This window comes from Monopterus albus, unplaced genomic scaffold (assembly GCF_001952655.1).
Source record: "Monopterus albus unplaced genomic scaffold, M_albus_1.0 scaffold20.1, whole genome shotgun sequence".
NCBI lineage: Eukaryota > Metazoa > Chordata > Actinopteri > Synbranchiformes > Synbranchidae > Monopterus > Monopterus albus.
Genome location: NW_018127900.1, coordinates 961,293 through 981,710, shown reverse-complemented (window position 1 = coordinate 981,710; position 20,418 = coordinate 961,293). Strand labels below are relative to the sequence as shown.

The 20,418-nt window shown below is 38.9% G+C and overlaps 1 protein-coding gene across 1 annotated transcript in view; it reads left to right on the top strand.

Moving 5' to 3' along the window:
- oxct1a (3-oxoacid CoA transferase 1a) overlaps window positions 1-20,418 on the top strand; it is a 38,112-nt gene that overhangs the window by 7,902 nt on the left and 9,792 nt on the right. The window contains exons 8-13 of the mRNA XM_020593775.1: window positions 9,061-9,168; window positions 10,096-10,210; window positions 10,547-10,641; window positions 11,167-11,215; window positions 12,593-12,665; window positions 13,561-13,636. Of these exons, the coding sequence (XP_020449431.1) occupies window positions 9,061-9,168; window positions 10,096-10,210; window positions 10,547-10,641; window positions 11,167-11,215; window positions 12,593-12,665; window positions 13,561-13,636 (516 nt within the window). The remainder of the gene's footprint in view (window positions 1-9,060; window positions 9,169-10,095; window positions 10,211-10,546; window positions 10,642-11,166; window positions 11,216-12,592; window positions 12,666-13,560; window positions 13,637-20,418) is intronic.

Genomic DNA, 20,418 nt, shown 5'->3' with positions numbered 1-20,418 from the left:
GTTCTCTCATAAATCTAACAGTTCCACAAAGCACATTTTCAATTATTCCACAATGACTGGACCTGAGATGTAGTTGGCTGTTGATTAGAAATGTCTGGGACCAAATTGTGAGAGCCAGTTTTCTCACTATAGAGCTGTTGTGTAGGCTTTATGGTCAATAAATCAGTAACAGTTGGTTTATAGCGGTAAGTAGAACAGATATTAATGAGTTTTGAGACAAGAGTCTTCAGCACGTCCCAATTAAACTAACCCCTAAGTTCAACTATTTGGCATTGAGCCTAATCCAGTATATGTGAGGTGACGACAACAACCACAAGGCCAGTGATGGATACCAGTAAACTGTGGAGCAGAAGGGCTATGGTCTAATAGAAATTACCCAATTTATTTTACGAGGATAATGAGGCTAGTTGTTCTTACAACAGTGATGCCACCAATACATGTGTCTCTGATGTCTGCTGGAGTTGTGATGTACATGGTAGTGACATGCATGATAATGCACAGCTCTGCTTAGAGAGCTGTGTTATGAGATGCAAACATAATTGATTGGATGCAATATTGAGCTGTCTACTTTATCCTTTGTGCACACAGAGTCAGCTGCTCAGGGTGTTTTTTGGAAAGTAGAGAGCATGGAACATGTTTGATGGTGTTGGAAACCCAGGATGCAATGGACTGAATGAATAGATGTTTTTTTTTTTTCTTTTAAATTTCCAAGTGCATTTCTAAAATTGTTATTGCAGCATTTCTACTTTCACATAATGGAGAGTGGCAGATATGATGGTAAAGAGAAAACGAGTGACATGACATGTTGAAAGTGAGATTTAGATCCTACACTATCACACTGTTCTCCTGAGACACCTCAGCTACCAAGGTCTGACAGAATTTCTAAACACACGCTCATGGTTTTACAAATAATTGCACAAATTAATGAATCTAGCAAGAACACATTATATACATCCTTTTTAATGGAGCACCAGGCATTGCAGCCTAAGGAAATGTTATTATAAATGGTGTATTTATGACAGAATGTCACATTTCAATCAGTTAATCTCACCCAAAGCACATTCATAACTTGACACAAATTGTCTTATTTTAGGAAAAGAAAGCTCTGCATTTCTGTCTGAATTTAAATGGATCCATGTAATTTGATGTTCCCTGCTAGTATCAAAACTAAGCTGTTTCAAGCAGCGTTTTTTTGCCTTGCCTTTGAAGATTTTACGTTTTGAGTACATTTGCTATTAACAACTAGTCCTTTCAGGCACTTGTCATCCACATATCAGCTAGATGCTTCTATCTGGTGGGTTGTTCATTGTAAATTGTGCCACAGTCTGACAAACAATATTAAACAGGGTTTTCAAGTGCTGAATTTACAGTTCAGTACATTTTAAATATGCCATCCTTACATTATGTGATTATTAATTTGTTTTTACTTTTTGAAGGCATGATACAAAAAATGAAAAGTGAGTTTTCTTACTCATTGATACTCTTCCACTCCTGGTATAAATTAATAAGCTCTAATGTACAATAACTGAAATTGGTGTCCAATTAAAATAGTATTTCAAATTTGCATTAGGACAAACAGTAAGTAGGTGTCTGTTAAAGTACTTGGAATCTCATTATCACCCTTTATATATGTACTGTGTGTGTGTGTGTGTGTGTGTCTTTTTCTCCCTTTTTATATGTACTGTGTGTGTGTGTGTGTGTGTGTGTGTGTGTGTGTGTGTGTGTACACTGTATTATCAGGTGATTGTGCCCACCATTTTTATGGTGCCTTTTTTTATGGTGGAGCAGGTAATATATAAAATATTATCTATGATGAGTCTACTCACTGGCGACAGTAAAGTGACCAGCATGTGTTGCAGTACTCATTATGAACCTTTTATCTCTGATAGTGAGACGATTACTGTCTCTCAGAAAATAAATTTATCTTTAGGATTTATTGCATGCTCAGTCATAAATCTGGTGATTTGCTGTGAATATTGACTGTGCTGGCTATGAAAGGAACCACAAGACATAGTCAGGTGTTTTTGAAACTATTGATTTAACTTGCATCCCAGCTTGACGACTCTGGCCAGCGTGCAGCAGCCTCTCAGACGATCATGGTAGACAGTAAATTGATTGTCCGCTTGAACAGGTTTCTTTTTCTGCAGACAGGTAGGCTCAGATTGTTCAGGGTCTAAGCACTTAATTATCAAAGGCCAAAAAATGTGAGGACATTGTGGCAGGAGACTGATGGAGCTAAGAACGATTGGGCAAAGTAAAAAGGATGCATGTCTTTGTTAGAGTCAAAGGGCAGCAACTTGGACAGCCTTTATAATTAGACCAAAACAACAAGGTTGACTTACAGTATAAGCTTCAGTTCAGCTTCAGTTAGCCCTGAGGGGCTAACAGACATGTAAATATGTACCCTGCTCACACCACTTCTGTAGGACATTAATGGCAATTTTGGCAAGCAAATTCAAATGATCTCCCAGTAGTCTCTCAATAACTGTGCAGTTGTTGCAAACCTGCAACCTTTCATGCAAGATGCTCCTGATTTAAATGGATAAATTCCTTTTAATAATAAAATGTAAATAAAAGAAAATAAAGATACACTGATTAACATTGTTATTTTATTTTAGATTCCATCATGGTAAATCCTTCTTATACATATGCTGCTATTAACTTATTAACCTTTGATAATAGCCACCACTACTGCGTTTTTCCCTCAGGTCAGTGTCTGCTAGCATATCATTGTAGTCCCTGTGGGGGGGGGTTCCCTGAAATCAAACTACAAGAGGCAAGAAGGGTGCCAGAAAATGAGATGACACAATGGCACTTTGAAAATTACCAGATCATCACCAGCTCCCAAGGTGGTTGCTAGGCAACCAAACCCTGCTATTCAGTTGTTGAATGTTCCATAGAATCCAGCTAGTCCAGTTATTCCCTTGTCACAAATACAGTGAAAGGCCCCAGTGCATTGTGGGATACAGTGCACCAGATACTGAATAAAAGCTGTGGTTTCTGCTGTTTGACAATCAGTCACAGTAAATGACTCTGTGTTCAGTTACTGTAGTAATCTAGTGTAGTGGTGTAGGTGTTAGTGTGCAGGCACAACCAGCCAGTCATGCATGAACAGAATGAATGACTTTGTGTGTTCTTTTAACCATGCTAGAGGTCTAATTGGATATAAATGACCTCCGTCCTCAGAGGTCTCAGCATCAGCCTTCTGCTGTACAAAAATAGCAGTCAGGTCTTGAACAGAGCATTTCTGCTTTACGCTTGATTAGTGATCAAGACATTAAAAAAAAAAAAAAAAAAAAAAAAAAACAAATAGAAAAAGCTATCTAGAGTTCAGCAATACATTTGGAACTTTATTTAGGTATAGGTAATGTTTTAAGTTTAGTCCAGTGTTGGGCCTTGGAGTGATAACCATTTAGTCTTTTCTGTGACACATTGCTCATGACTGAAATTTAATTACAGCCAACATTTTCTGTGCTATTTTGCAGCTTTTACTGTGCCTTGTTGAGTTTTCTTGTCTTGATGTTGACTTGTGCCCATGGCTAACTCAGTTCAAGCTCCTGTTAATTATAAATCCATTCATTTTCATCATCATTTCCCTGCCTAAAGAGGTATATGAATTAGCCTTTATGTGCATAAGATGTTCAAAGTCTGCCATAACATCTGTCTATATTTTGCACAATTTGTTGGCATGGGTGTTGTGGGAACAGCCACATTGTTTAGGTGAGCCCCTTTTTGGTTTCCTCAGTATCATCACCACAGTGTTATAAAAGTTATCTTAATTTAACAGGATTCATATGTGTCAGAAGGTGACATGGCTTTCAATTCAAACTGAATAAAAATCCTTAGTGCCTTAGTGTACCATGTAGTAATGGCAGCTACTATATCTACAAAGGCATTGCACACTTCTGTGCCCTCTTTTTTTGACATGCTATATAGCATTTGGCAGCAGAAATACAAGTTGCATCATCCCCAGTATGGTATTACTTTTTTGACTTTGAACTCAAACCTCTCCAGAGCAAGTGATGGTAATTGACAGGCTGACTAGGCTACAGTCATTGTACCTTGTTGTAATATCAAAGGACAGATGAGTATTGATGCCTTTGACATTTTTGTTTCCCCCAAAAATGTTTGTATGCTTTTTTTATATGCATGCATTGGAAGAAAATAAATGTGACACTAATAGCATTAATATTGTGCTCACACATCAATTTATTCTTTACCTGGATAAAAAATAAATGGATGTGTGAGTACAGTATTGAGCAACTATGATAGCTATAAAATTCATTTACTCTATTCTTGAAAGATGTGTACACAGCCAAAAGGTGAGCTCATGAATGAAGTACAAGCAGTAAGATTTGGTAAAGAAATAATTACAGTATCTAAAAAAAATTCCCTTACTGCTTAATAGCTTATTTAGAAAAATAAATTATTGGCGATATTGGCCATCAGCTCTTATTGATACATTTATTTGAGTATTAACAGACCAGATAATATTCTGCATTTGTGTATCAGTTCTCTGAGACTAAATTGGTATTGTCTGTCTGTCTGTTCATGTTTGTGTTGGGCCTAGTTTAGAAATTTGTGCTCATAATAAACATAAAATTCATAATTTGCATCAGGTTAAAGTAGGTGCCTGAATGTAATATGTGGGCTCGCGACTGTCAGGCCATGCCTTCCCTGCATTAATTCAGACATGAAGATGTAGTTTCATCTTGAGCTGATGAATATTTTATCACTAGTGTATCTTACAGCTCACCTTTTTAGGGATATATATACTATGGTTTGCCAAGGAAGACATATTTGCTGAACATATGCACAAACTGAATGTTTGAAATGGCAAATTTGCATGTTTTACATTATGAATTTAAAATTTTATGACGACTGCCTTTTATCTAAATCTGAAGCACACTGCATGGAGTCCTGTGTGTTCGTTGAAATATAAGCATTACCATTTGTCTTAATGCTTTGGTGAGCAGAATGTGTCATTTGAAAAATGTATTTTTAGGTCCTGTAATGTTGTCAGGGTTTGATTTGGCTGGCTGTCTCCCATTTTCTGGATACCATAAAGGCTGTCCTAGGCAAGGCAAGCTTCCACTGAGAGGAAACAGATTGCTCATGTTGTCAGTATTCTGGGTTAGAGGATAAAGCCAGAGCTGAGCCCCAAAAGTGGCAGCAGAGCATGGCCAAGTGCCCACACATACAGTACAAACACACATGCACACACACTGGGAGGAAGATGGAGAGGCTATAAATACACAGGGTAACAAGAGTGTGGTGTCGCTGTCATCCTTATGCTCTGTCGCCTGTAGCTACACCGTCTCTTTCTCCTGACTGTTGCATTTCAGTACGCACACACACAGACACACACACCCAAACAAAACAGAGACACAATGCATTATAAACTCAGCGCCACAATTAAAGTATTGGCTACTGAAGCTTTTCCAGTTTATAATGTCTCACTTATTCAAGGTGTTGGCTTATTCTGGTTTAAAACTGACAAATTCACACATGCAGTCTTGTTAAAGCCATTTTTCTCTGTGTAATAAAGTTCCAAAAAACAGATTGCTATGAAGTTCATGATTCCTTATAATTTTGGTGATGCCCAGACATTACTTTTAGGGCCACCATCAGGCCTCATTTCCAATTGCAGGCTAGGTTGGCACAGGATCAGTAGTATAGATGATGTTGCCTGTAGATGGATGAGTTCTGTCATTTTTAGGTAGATATTACTGCACTGATACTGTACTGATTTGTGTACTTGTCATTTTCTTTGGTTAATTTTAATAAGTTATTTGAATATATTAAAACGGGTGTATTTCAGATGATTGAAAGTTTTGATTGGCAGCCTGACACCGTGGCTCTGCCTCTGGTTGCTACTGCAGTCTGGTTGCAAAATGTGTCAGAAAAGCCAAGATGGCAGCCCACATATTTACAGTATTTTAGCTTTACTTTTATGTAGTGGCAGGTAGTGGTGACGTGTCATCCATCTTTATATACAGTCTACGGCCAACACAGATACTGTTAGTTAGTTTGGCCATTGGAATGTAAGCCACAATGTCAATAGGAGTGCAGTCAGCTCAGATGTATACCTTCACTTAAAGAGAATTCACAAATCAGAAAGGCAGGTGCTGAAGCTTTGTTTATCTCACTGCTAATTTTAGATCCATGTTATGTGGTCAAACTATAAATGTAGTACTGTTTGATTTTGTTTCGGTTAGTCATAGGCATGGCATATTTCCAGCATTGTTTAATAACCACAAATGGAACACTATATTCAGAAGTAATGTTTGATGGTTATTCTAGGAATGTGGTAGCATTGTGCACCAATCACCTTGAGTGTAACAAGATTTGATGAAGCTCACAGCCTAAAAAAAGCACATACTCTTAAAAAAATGCTTGTTGTGTCCCCAGAGGGCACTTTGATTCTCTCTATCCTCCTGCCAGCTCACTTCATGCCTCACTCTGCTCTCATTGATGTGAAAATTGTCTTCCAGATAGAGGAATATCAATGCGTGTGTGTGTGTCTATGCGTGTGCCTGTTTGCTTGCTACACACACCTGCTCATTTGCGTGTGTGTCTGTTGTTTTTTTGTGTGTGTGTGTTTTAGTATTTTATTTTAATGCTTTATTCGCCTCGTCCGTTGAACCTCTTGTGTGAACTACATCTGAGCAATGGTGCAAACGGGACGCATTATGCAGATGAAAGGAACAGAGGCTTTTTTTTTTTATGTACACAGCACATTTAAATTGTATGAGCTTGTTATTGTGCTGTGACTTAGCTTTGGATAGCTAATTGAAAACTGAGCTGAATACATGTGTTGTTTAGTTGTGTTTGCATGTGTATGTGAGACCAAAAAAAAACATACATGGATAAAACTCGTTGCCGAGGTGTGATTTTTGTTTTTTTTTTGTTGTTGTTGGTTTTTGAGTGACACATTATTTGACACCTTTTCATTGAAGAGACAAAACTAGGGTTTGATGCTGCTAATTAAATTCATTCATCTCAAGTCTTAAAATTCATGCCACCAAATATTTGTAGTAATTCCCTGACACACTGAGCCCAGTCTTCCCTGTTTCATTACTATTACTGTTTTATAATGTCATGTGGGGTTTTACTTGATGGAGATGTCTATGGAAACCTTCATTCTAACAAAAGACAGATTGAGCCCCCAGAGAAAGAGGTGGGTGGATGTGTGGGGCCGCTCATATCACTTCTGTCATGCTACCAATTTCATCCTGCATGGTCTAATTTTTACAGTGGACCATCAGAGTCTAAAATCACTTTAACATCCTTAGAGGCCCTGGCTCACCACAGACCAAAGCCTGCGCATCCAACACAATGCTAAGGTCGGCTCTTTGCTTCCTCCCTTAGCACTCAGCGTTGACTGAGAGGAGTCAATGGCAGAGATGAGGAGATATTCAGTTCAATTTTCCTTGAAGGGCCGTTTGCCCCTTATGTAAATAGAATAAGCAGGTTATACTTTCTGCTACACATGAATGAAGCAGAGAAAAGTAGAAGGGAGGGTGAGAAGTAATGTCGTCATGGGTTATTCCCCCTTAAGTCCCCACAACTCTATCCTTCTGTTTTCTATCATCTCAAGTGCCTTGAAATTTGAACCTTCAGGAAGAAAGGAATTGTGCCTCCTCCTCCTCCTCCTCCTCCTCCTCAAAAGAGTCTTTTATTTGATAAAGCAAAATCTGTTATCTCTGCTTACCACTGATCCCTTCCCTGCTTAGTTGTAGTCTTAAATTGGCTTAACATCTCAGGGACCACTGTGTTTAATAACACAGCCTACTGCAAAAATGACTCTTGAGTTTTAGAGCAGGCTAAAAATGAGCTGCAAGATTGAGTAGAGCCCACACATACCGGACAACTCTTCTGAGCACCTTTTATAAGTGGAGACTGTATTCTCAGTCTATAGCATTTTCTAATGTTGCCGAAGGAGGAGAGAGCAGCCGTGTTTGTTGTGGGATTTCCATCCCAGTCATGTTGACCGAGCTATGCTTGAATCAATAGCCATTTCCATTTGTGTCCTGTTAGGCAGACAGAAATAAGCCCTTATGTGCACTCTCCTTATGCTGCTGGACATTTTCTACACAAAGGTGGTGCACTTCTGCTTCAGAATCATAAATGTATTGATTAGTAGATATTTGAGATGCATATATTTCTTATTATGCAGCCATATTAAATGTGAGAGTAAGTGTTAGGGTATATTTAAGCAGTGTAAGTAGGCAATGCTAGAACAGCTCCACAGAGATTGTCAGACCTAAGCTGAGCCGAAATGTAGAGAAGAGAGTTTTAAGGTAGAGGCTATGGGATTGTCCTAAAAAGAAAAATATGTAACTAAGCATTGCTTTCCACATAAGGGCAATTTGTTTTTATTTTGTTTAGTTTGACCAAAGTCCTTCCCCCCGCCCCCCAAGATTCCAAAACTACTGTATGTCCTCACACTTCTCCTCACTATTGTCTGTGATGCCAGGATCAAGCTACATCCCCTGAGGCTGGTGTATCAGATGAACCTCTTATGTTTTAACTCTGGCCCTGGGTAGACAGACAGCTTTTGCTGGACTCAGTGGAGTTATTAAAAGAATAAATGCAACACCTTCTCTCTCAAATATTTACCCTATCTTCCGTGTGAAAGACAGTAGAAGAATTTTTTAAGCCTGTGAGATTGTATTTGGAGAAAAAATTTCTGCTTGTGCATCACAATCACTGTTGTCTCACTTTATTATTTAGTATCAAAAAAATTAAAAAGTCAGTTTCTCAAAGTAAGAGTTGAGGATCATTCTTCTTAATTTTTAACCAGCAAGGACCTTTTAGACTTTACCCAATAACCTGAAAAACAAGGTAGTTTCTTGTTAAACCTGCAGAATTGAGAAATATTTTTGTCTCTATTAGTTAATAGAGTCTTTATTAGTTAATCTGTTAAATTTCATAGCTGGTAACCAAAGGTTATTTTCTGATAGATTTACTTCATCAGTGCATGGTTTCCTTATTTGAACTTCAGTCACAAGGGGCATGAGATAAAGACCGAGCTCATCACTTTGTGTGTCTGTGTAGGTGGAGGAGGTGGTGGATGTTGGGACGTTTGCTGAAGAGGACATCCACATACCCAGCATCTACGTCCACAGGGTTGTCCAAGGACCCAGCTATGAGAAACGAATTGAGGTACAGAACAAGGCCTTCATGAATGGAGACATTTTACATAAAAGGCATGAAACAACATGTATACAATCTTTCTACATGGATTATTTTGCTATATGGGTGTGACTATTGAAAGTCATTTTCTATTAAACTGTTAAGTTGCCTAAAGTTGATTCTTGACCAATTTAAGTAATCGTGGCAGGATGTACCATTTCTGTCACTGTTCAGAAACATGCATGCACAGTTGTGTGTTTGGTATTTTCCTGGCCTAAATGAATGTGCTTACCCTGAGGCAGGAGGAGAGGCGCAGCTGAGGCAATGTGTATGCTGATTAGACAGCACAGTGCGAGTTTAGTGCTCATTCACACCCAAAATAGCAATAACAATAACATCTACTCAGTCTACCTCTTAAAGCAGTCACAGGTGCATTGCAATTTTCCTGACAAGCGTGTAGGCAGGGAAGCATGAGAACAGGTACCAAAGTGTATTTTAACAGCCACACCAACTTAAAACGAACACTTACATCCACAACTGATTTGCCAGAATACATTCTGAATAATTTATTGTGAAATTGTCATGAAATATTTGCAAAATTTTTGATTATTTTCAAATAAGACAAATAAATTAGTCCTCAGTATGTGGCTACAGATGCGAATATGGTCAAACTGTTCAGGGCACAGCATCTGTCCTTAGAGGATGCAGCCAGAAGTGTTTCAGAACCACAGGTCTGACACCAAATCCACATAAATAGGTGCACAAAGCAACATGAAAGCAACTCATCATGAGCCATGATAAATAACAGATACCTTGCACATCTCCCGATCGGTCATGTTAATCAGCAGGTCAAGTCAGTCAGATCTCACTGTGTGCTGCTGTCACTGTTAGTTGCACATCAACCTGTATGCTGTGAAGCTGTGGTCCTGTTCCTCATACATCTCTGTGTGGTTCCAGAAACGCACAATAAAGAAAAGCCAAGAAGAGAAGCCTAAACCAAAGAAGGACTCAGATATTGTTCGGGAAAGGATTATTCGCCGGGCTGCTCTGGAGTTTGAGGATGGAATGTATGGTATCCTTTGAAAAGAATACAAACAGTGAGAAAAGCATAAAATCATACCAATAGCACCGTGTGCTATAGGTGCCTCCCTTTAATTAAAGTAAAGTAACACCATACCATGTATACTGTATATACCAGAAAGTCCTTTTAGTTTAAGCATCGTCTGCACAACAAATGTTGTTGTTTGTTCAGACAACATGACAAATGAGCTTGAGGTTGAAGAGGAGGCAATTGTCTGTTAAAACCACATTCAGCATTATACAGTACATTTTTCTTCATTTTAATACTAGATTTTCATTGCATGATTACAAGTGAAATAGTTACTGTCTTTAACAAAGAGCCAATCAGCTAACTTAGGCATTGGTATCCCCATGCTGGCCAGCAACTTCATAAAGCCAGATATCACTGTGCACCTCCAAAGTGAAAATGGAATTTTAGGGTTGGTAAGATGCATACAGGGAGTTTCCTTTTCCTTCACATTTCAGTACTCTGAATCTCAGCTAAACAAGCTAATGAGCAGCAGGTTTTGTCTCTTTTATGTGGATGGTCGTTTTAAGCGGCAGTCAACATTAAACTGAATGGTGATCTGAGCATGTAGCAAGATTAATAACTATTCATTTAAGCTATGTCATTCCTAGTCCTCATTTAGAATGTATTGGGTTTGTTATGAAACAGATTGTGGCAGTTTGACACTTTCTCTTCATTTTTTTTAATGCTGCTGCTGCTGTTATGGGACCTATGGGACTTTCCAATCAGTTGTGTTGACAGGGGAATGTAGGCCTATGCTAATGCCTTAAGTTTCTTTTAATTATGAGTGCTAGTTTTAAAGAAGTATTCTTCTCCTCTCCTGTCCTCCTGCTCCCTTTGTTAAACACTGAGAAAAGCAGTATCTCGTCTAACCAGGGTGTGAGTGTATGTCTGTTTGCCTGACAGCATGTTCTTGTTTATCATTATTTCTCTTGGTATAGGGCCCATACCCCACTGAGGGCGACGTGGATGCAGACCTGATTAACGCTGGTGAGGGTCATCCTGATCAATACCTCCCCAATGATAAAATTTGTATTTGTGTGTGTGTGTGTGTGTGTGTATACATATAAATCAAAAGCTATTAAAACAGATTTTAAATCACTGATGGATGAAGATAGGCTTTTGGCTACAGTGTGATTTCCCATTGCACTCACACAGATGAATGCTCATACGATTAATTCAGATATACATTTAAAGGTATAGTCAGCAATTCTAGCAAAAGAATGTTTACATTTTGATCACCATATACACAAACGCACAAGTCGTTTTAGTCAAGATCTCATAACCACATCACTTACAATTCACGAATGCGCATTACCATTGCAATGATACTAGCAACTGGAGGAAGAGCCCATGCCAAAAGAGACATTACAAAACTAGCTAGTGGGGCACAGTGTGTGAGTAACCAGCTACAGACTCCACTGTTATTCTCTCACAACAATCTACAACTGCTATAGCTGAAGTCAAAACAACTGCATACATTTGCAAACTAGCAATTTAGCTGAATGTCCCAGGAAAAGTTGATTTAGCAAACAGGCTAATGTGGCACGGGTATTTGCTAACGTAACATTACCACAAAGACTAGCCCACAACATCATACAGTCCATAATGGCTTTCAGTGGCACATAGCAAACAATTTACCCACCTGTCCAGCAGGAAACAAGCAGCCACTGTATCCATCCTAATCCCTTTTAAATCCCAAAGTTCTCTACATCTTTGGAAAGCAGCACATAGCAATGTTGACATAGGTCTCAAACTTTGCCTGATTAACGTTGCCGTCCTTTTTTATTATCATTTTTGTGCTTCTGGCTTTCTCCTCCTGGTTCTTTAGCTGTATGGGTTGTTAGTGGAAATGCTGGAGCTGGTACTCTTTCAGCCATCGCTCCCTTTCAGCTGCAGCAACTTTGTGAATTTTCTGAACTGAACCAACCCAATCCGCCCCCCACACACACTACACCATTCACAAGCAAGACCACCTCCTTGTGCTGATTGGCTAAATTTAGCAGGGCCGACTCCGATCCCTTTCTACCTGTTGCAAGCGAGCACAGCATACACCCACCTGGGGTTTGTGGAGCACAAAAACTGAAAGGCCAGGCAAAGAAATGAGAGGAATATTTAGCCGAATATGACAAAATGCGTAATGACTTAGAATCACTGACTATACCTTTTAAAGTGATTTTAACACAGTGTTGTCATTTGACACATCTCCACTTTATTTTATAAATGCACATTTGTTTTCTTGAATCTATTCATTTATTTTTTCATTTAAAAACAGCATTGCTTATAAGTGTGTTGTTAAGATTTATTGCTGTGATAAATTAATCCCAATTTTTTTTGTTTTGCCAAAAAATCAAATGCGTTTCTCAGGGAAGGAGACTGTAACAGTGCTCCCTGGAGCTGCCTATTTCTCCAGTGATGAGTCATTTGCCATGATCCGAGGGTAAGACAATATAACAAAAGCTCTGCAAACCTGGGTGGTGGCTGAAAGTCAGATATGTCCGTCATGATTGGATTTACATGTAGACAGCTTATTAATACTTTAGCTATTTTTTCCTTTATTAAACGTCTTAGTATAGTTTATGCAAAAACAAACGGCAAACACACATGCACCTTTCCTCAGCAAGTTTTCTCTTAAGTCAGTAGTTTGTAACCTGCATCATAAGCCTACCTTCACAAGTGGAGATTTGTAACACTGGATATTAACAAATAGGCACTGTCACCGGTAGAACTAGACAGCAGTTTTGCCAATATTCCCAAGGTCCCTGGCTTTTATTGATTTGCCATCTGTCTGAGATTGCCCACCCGCATTCCCTGCAGCATCAGTTCTGTTCGCACCCCAGTGGAAATTCAATACTGCTCATAAATAGCGCTGTCCAGTCACAAAGGGACCAAACGGAACCAAACTGATTGTGTGTGCATGTGTGTTGTTGTGTGAACATAGCTAGGAGAGTTGTTAGGAAAGAAGAACACATGGTGGATTATGAGCCACGTTGCATCAAACACCATATCAGCAACTTGTCATACCAGGATTACATTTAGGCTTTGTGTCTGTTTGTGGTCTCATACCTGCTTTAAGCTGTGTGTTGCTACCTGTATTGGAGAAACAATGAGGAATTAAGATATTAAATAAGAAATAAGTGTGACTCTAACCTATGAACAGTTTTTGTTAATTATCAGTCGATTATTTGTTTGAATTGTGTGTCTTGTCATTTAAAAAGTGAGGTAAATGTAGCAATGGTATGTCCATTTTTTTCTGTGACTGGACTTGTGAGTTCTTAAGTTGAACTCATTCTGAGGATGATGGCTGTCATCTTCTTTTATGTCATTCTCTTTAGAGGTCACATCAACCTGACAATGTTGGGAGCCATGCAGGTGTCGAAATATGGAGATCTAGCCAACTGGATGATTCCAGTAAGTCTAGTTTTGATGGTACAAATCTATTATCTTTTTCCCAAATTCATACTTTCTCCTCCATCTGCTAGGGGTCAACACATATCCATATAATAGGCATATTCAAAATGCTGCTTTGTGAAACTTATAATAGTTTTTTTTTTCTCCAAATTTGTGTCAAAAATATGTTCATTCTCTTGTAATATAAATTTTGCAGTGCTGTCTGTTGGGTCACACATTTTGCTGGTAAACATGACCTTGTATCTACAGTACATACAATAGTTCTATATTTTTCTACCTGTTCTCTATTTTGGAAAAAAAAAGGCCCTCTTGGTTGAAACACAACACAAAGGTGCAAAATTGGTTGTGGTTATTGCCATAGGAATATACAGTACTTGTTAGGGGACTAAGGGTTAGAGGGTGTTTGAGTGCTGAAGTATAAATGGGTCCAACATTATTGCTAGATGTTTCATCGGGTCAATTGGACTTAAGACCACAGTGGTCACAGCCCTCGTCAGTGATTATTAAGGTCAAGAACCCATTAAAATCCTGTTCACAATGTGGGAGGGCTCAGCCAGAATGCCCCATGGCACACTGCTGTTTTCTGCTTGACTGAAGTGTGTACTGTATGCAAGTTTGTCTCAGCCAGTGCATAATTTCAGAGATGCATCTCTTCTATGCAGCTGAGTGGATATAGCCACTGGGTGTCGAAGATGATTGCATGTAGAAACCTTGAAATATATACACACATACTGTATATATAAAGCAGCTCTATGCACAGTTACAGTTCATTTTTCTTTACCTGTCTAGTTGTACTTGTTTGTCTGAGGTAATTGCTAATTAACAGGTCTTTGATTCAGCTTGTTATACAGATATTGCAGGCATGCAGTGGAGATGTTATTCTTTTTTGGGCCATTCTAGTGTTGGATAGTTTGAACAGCAAAATAATGCAGCTGGCACACATGCCCGTGTCCCCATCTATACTTCAATCTTCATTATCCTTTCTTTTGAAAGGATGGAGAGAATTATATTTCCCACCTTCTGTGATAATGAATATTATTCACTATCTAAAGATGGGTGCATAGCGTGAAATTGGAAATGTTTTACGTAGGAGTCTGGGATGCAGTACTCTCAGCGTGATTGTTGATTTTGAATGCTTTTAATATGCAAAATGCAGATGAACACTTTCCAGTTGACAGCTTTGAAATGCTTTTACATCTTCACTAAGCCTGAAACATCTGGAAAAACATTAGATGGAGAGAAATGGGTAATAGAATAAAGGATGGCATTTTGAATTCGGTGTGCTATTTTGTCATTTTGCCGCTGGGGCTTTATCAGACTGTCCTAAACATAGGGGTCTTGCACCCAGCAGTTCACAGGAGATGTCTCAAAGATTTTTAACAGCTAGCTACACACAGTTTTCAAAGTGAGGACCATGTTTGACTTGGATTTTGGCTACCTGTGCAGTGCTGCTTGAGTTTTCACTTGCTTCTTCAAATCTGTGAGAAATAAACAGATGAACAGGTTTTGTAAACAAAGTTACTTAAGTCGGCCAAGCCAATAAAAATGTATCTGGTTAGCTTAATCCAGTGGTTCTCAAAGTGTGGGGCGCGCCCCACGAGTGGGGAACAAAGACATGACAGGTGGGGCGCAATGAACGGAGAAAATAGAAATGGGTCATTAATACAAGTAAATTAAAATAACATCAGTTCGGGGCCTGGGAGAAAAAAGCGGAACCATAGTGCAACAATAACGGTTTAACGTCGGCATGTTAACTGCTGCTCAACAATATAAGGAAGCATTCACACAGAGGGCCAATAGTGTACGTAGTGGGTATAATAACATAAATTGATACATTTGTTACATGGACCACGAAAAAAGTAGGTGATTCAGTGCAAGCAGACAAAGAAACGACAGGCAGTAGCCTTATCATCCATGAAGCCAGCTGAAAAGAAAATATGTTGAAGCCCATCTTGCTCTTGGATTCACGGTAGAAATGGTGGGGGCAGAGGTGGGACCCATGTGTGTCTTGTGTCTTAAACTGCTGGCAGCAGACAGCATGAGACCCAACCAATTAAGAAGACATTTACGGACGACACACCCCAGTAACGTTAATAAGCCACTCGACTGGCAGAATACCGTCAGCAGAAAAATCGCATGGTAAAATCTGCATCAGTGGACAGCAAATCACAAATGGCTTTCTTCAAAGTTGCATACAGAATTGCACAGTGCAAAAAATGTCACACAATTGCTGAGCAGCTCCCTGCTGCTGTACACATGGTGCCGATTATGCTGGATGAGACAAGTACTGCAACATTGAAAACTATCCCCCTGTCAAACGATACAGTTGCACTTATATTTTATCTTTAACTTGGTGTTATTTGATATTTCAATGCATTTGAAATTTAAAAATTGGCCAGTTTTGTTATTTTTTTTGACAAGTGGGGCTTGAAAATTCATCCACCCTCTTAAGTGAGGAATGACAAAAAATGTTTGAGAACCACTGGCTTAAACATAGCTATGCATTTTACAAAGAGATGGTCATTCATTTTAAACAGAGAAAATGACCACTACATCAGACATACATGTATATTCCAAACCACTGGAGGTTCTGTATAACTGCAGCTTAAGTGGTGTCATAGCTGGAGCTACTGACTATTAAAATGCAGTTACTTCAGTAGCTCAAGTGCTCATGATAGGGCATGGTGGCAGCTTTAATTAGGGAGCTGCTCAAGAACATGTTTCTTAGAACTTGACTCTCTTTTCTGCTGTATCATAAAAAAATCTACCTGGACATTTTTTGTCATGTTATCATCAGTTACAGATGTTCTGTTAGGAATTTGTAATAACAAAAACCTCAGTGTCTCTGTGTAAAAAGGTTTAAATGTTTAGTTCTTTGTTCCCCATGTACCAAAATGTGTGCAAGCTATGTTAATCATCTTTGGCAGCTTTTTGTAACCCCAAAAAAGGAAACTGCAATACGACTAATTTACTAGAGCATATGAGAAGCAAGCTTTTATTCATTATTGCCACATATTACAGACTTCCCTGTCTCTGTTTAGAATTTCAAGTTCAGTGGAATTTAAATGTCTCTTGTCCTTGTTGGGAATGAAAACGTTGTAATTTCTTGTAGAAGATTGCACTGTATTCACCAGTTATACACTGCAAACAGTTATGTTTTCCAGTGCCCATTATCTTCTTGTCAGTCCCATCTCACCCTCTGATTCTTGTCATTAGTTGTCTGGGTAACGAAGGCTTGTGGCGGTCCGTCGCTATGTTATTAAATAGAGCCATTTGTATCAGACAGCGGAGAATGTCAAAGAATTTGAGGGGGAGAGAAAGAAAGCCAGTTGGTAAGTAGGAACACTTGGATTGTGAAGGGGGTCATTTTCTGTGGTGTCTCTGCCACTGACTGGAAAGTGAACACTTGCACAACAATTGAGGAAATCGTATTCTGTTGTCATGGCAACATAAAAAATGCAAGCAACCCCTGAGCCTTGTCAGAGAAAAACAGTGCTAGTCAAAGTATGCGTCCCACAATGCTTTTCTCATGCATTAGTGCCACAGCAGCACATTGGAACACCGGTGTCACTTATGTTGTTGAAACGGTCATGTCTGACTGATTTGACTGATGGCGGCTTTCTATATATTCCCTTTGTTGAACTTTTGTATGCAGTGATTGCTTTTAAAAATGTCAGACTTTGAATTGCTTCATTTGTTACTCTATTTTCCTGCGCAGATGGACCAACGGTGTTGATTCTGCAGTGCAGTATACCACAGTTTCCTGGTTGTTCCATGCTTTTCCTTATAAAATGCGAAATAGGTAATGGCTTACTGTAGTTGTGTGCCATTGGCGGCTCTCTGAGAAAACCTTTTTGGCTGAGTGGGACTGACTGTCATTGCCTCTGCTCTCACATGCTATGATAGATGTCATCTCAACAGAGCTTTAACTTAAGAAGTCTTCTGTTATCTGGGTTCTTCACCACTGATACTGCTTCCTGCAGTCCCCCACATTATCTCTCACTTTTAAAGCCATTATATGAATGGACATTCCATCTCTAACACCTAATTAACATATGTATAGGTTACTGTAATCTCCCTCTGGCGAGAATTAATTTCAGAGGGAGAATTCAGTAAGACAGCAAAAATGGAAAATGGATCTTTCAAGAAAAAATTTAACATCCATAGAGCTACAAAGTGGAAAATTAACATAAATTGCCTTGAATTGTTGTAACTGAATTGCACTTTGAGTAGAATTAGGTCTTCAGTAATATGTTATAAAACAATTCAGTAGTTCTGCCTATGTATGAATGTGAGCCTATTGTATTACTATCACTGCTTAAAAGAGATCTCACAGCATATTTTCATGTGTGTCTTTGTGGTAATGAAATGTGTTTAGATACCCACTTTCAGGTGACCTAATATCCTCACGGTGCTAAGATTAAAGCAGGCAAATGGACACAATCTGAGTGTTGAAGGAATTTAAAAACCTGTGGGGCTTCAGTCAAGCCAGCAAGGTTAATATAAAAGCCATGTTAATTAAATGGCTAAATTACTTGCTCTTTTTGGTGACTTAGGCAGAGGATATCTCTTTCTCTGGATATTATTCTGTCTGTATTTGTTCCACTTGAATGCATTCCTACACTTTCTGCTGGGTGAAAGCCAAATGCTGTGGCAACCTCCATGTTAGAGTCTCCATTATTTTTATCAGTGTGGCATAATTGTATTCTATAAATCTGGAAGGCCTCCAGTGTTAAGAGGTTCAATTTTTGGCTGCTACAGTTGCAGGTGAGCAGATTCACAGAAGCCTGGCAACCAAGCCCAGCCAGACAAAGCAAGTCTAACAGACAGCCAACTAAAAGTTAAGACTTACTTGAATTGTCAGCTGGATGGAATAGGTTATTTTAGCATTTTATAAATATGTTCTTTATCACAGCCATACAGAGTTTTTACATTGTTCTAACTGGCATTGTGTCTGGCATTGTTTCATTTTGAGCTCTTATATCAGATAATGACTGACAAGAGACTTGTTTGTAAGCTTGGCTGCTAGCAGCAGTGCTAGCAGTTTGGGACTGCAGACTTCAGCTTTCTGCAAACTGGGATGGTGAGATGGTAACTGCTCAAATAGTGGGAAAGGTTTGTTGAGGTTCCCGTCATCTTCAGGGCAGCTCACTTGAATATCTTGTACTGAACATCGCTTTACTATTTATCTTCAAAAGCAAATCATTGTCATCATAATTTGAATTATATCAGCAACTCAATACAAAGGTTTGAAAAGACACTTGATGCCTGCATCTTCAGTTGGAGAAACATACAACCATTTATAGTAACTGGTGGTTCCAGTTAAAGTGTCGTTCCCCTTACAGCAAAACATGATCATTTGTAATTTCCTCCATATGTACATTGTTTATTTTTACTCTTTTATTGATCATAACCAGACTAGTAATTTAACAGAAAGCAGATGCCCTTCTTGTTTAATGGCAGGCTAGTTGCTGGGAGGAATACATTAGCAGGTGTCTGGCTCACACAGCTGTAAATCTAGACTTGGTACTATCAGGTCAGACGGTATTATCCCCTTAGGGCCTGGGCACACACCACCCAGCCCATTGACTGTCAGAAAGTGCAATAACATTGATCATATGAAAACAGAACACTTTCTTTTTAGAGATTAATCTGAATTTTGTTGAATGGAAAAAGGTGGAGAGATTGTATTTTAAGGTCAGAATAGATGCTTTTTAATAACAGGGTTTAATGGTTTTATTTCAGGGAGTCATATGAGATGTTATATTAGGCCATTTTCAGTTGTTTCATAAGATAATGCAATAAAATATATGAAACGCAGCCTGTCCCGTATCAACAGTGTATGTTTTCCCTACTTCCTCTGCCCCATCTCCCCTCTCCCAACCCTTCTTCCGCTCTCTGTTGATATCTTCTCCACCCAGCTGGCCTCCCCGGAGGCAAACGGAATGCTTATGAAGTGCCACACTTGGCATATATATCCTCTGGTTATCAAGCAGAAAGCAGATCAGGCTCTTCACATGATTGATGGGCAAATGGGATTTTAATTCGGTTACTCAGCCATCACCTTGTGGCCATATCTGCATGCCAGCCTTCCTTATTTGGAAATGATCTATATTCAAAACAATGAGGGCCTTGAAGACAATTTTTCACCCAGCTGGCACTTCTGTTGCACTGATGATCTTGCAGATTGTTTTTCTTTTTACTTTCCTTGGCTTCCTTAAATAACCCTACTGCAATCTTATTTTATTTTTTGAAGAAATCATTTATTTTATGTGCACACTGAATTGTAACCTGCCTTAAATGAGAGATTTCAGACATTTTAAAGCTCCTAGTTTCACCATATTCTTTTAAATAACATATTGGCAAGTTGAAGTTAAAAAAGTGAACACTGGAGGATGTGCCCTAACGTTAGCTTGAGTGCAGATGCTTCGCTGCTTGTTCTTCGTATCGCTTACATTTCTTTGTGATTGGCACTCTGTTTTTCTGACTAAATATGACACAGTGGTCCCTGGACATTGTGGATTGTTAGGACTATAAAATAAATATTGGAATCTATAAAAGAAACTGCTATGATCACAATTTTAAGACTTTATGCTCTGTTAATACAAGTTTTAGCAATTACTACTAACTTGGATCTGTGATTTACACCCAGCAATGTGCTTTAAAGCTACATTAGCTTACTTCTAATTTTTGATCGTTAAGGGTGAAATGAAAGTCAAAACAAACTCAAGGAGTATCCCCTCCTGTTCTTCCTCTGCACCTCTGTGCCCCTCCTGCCCTGT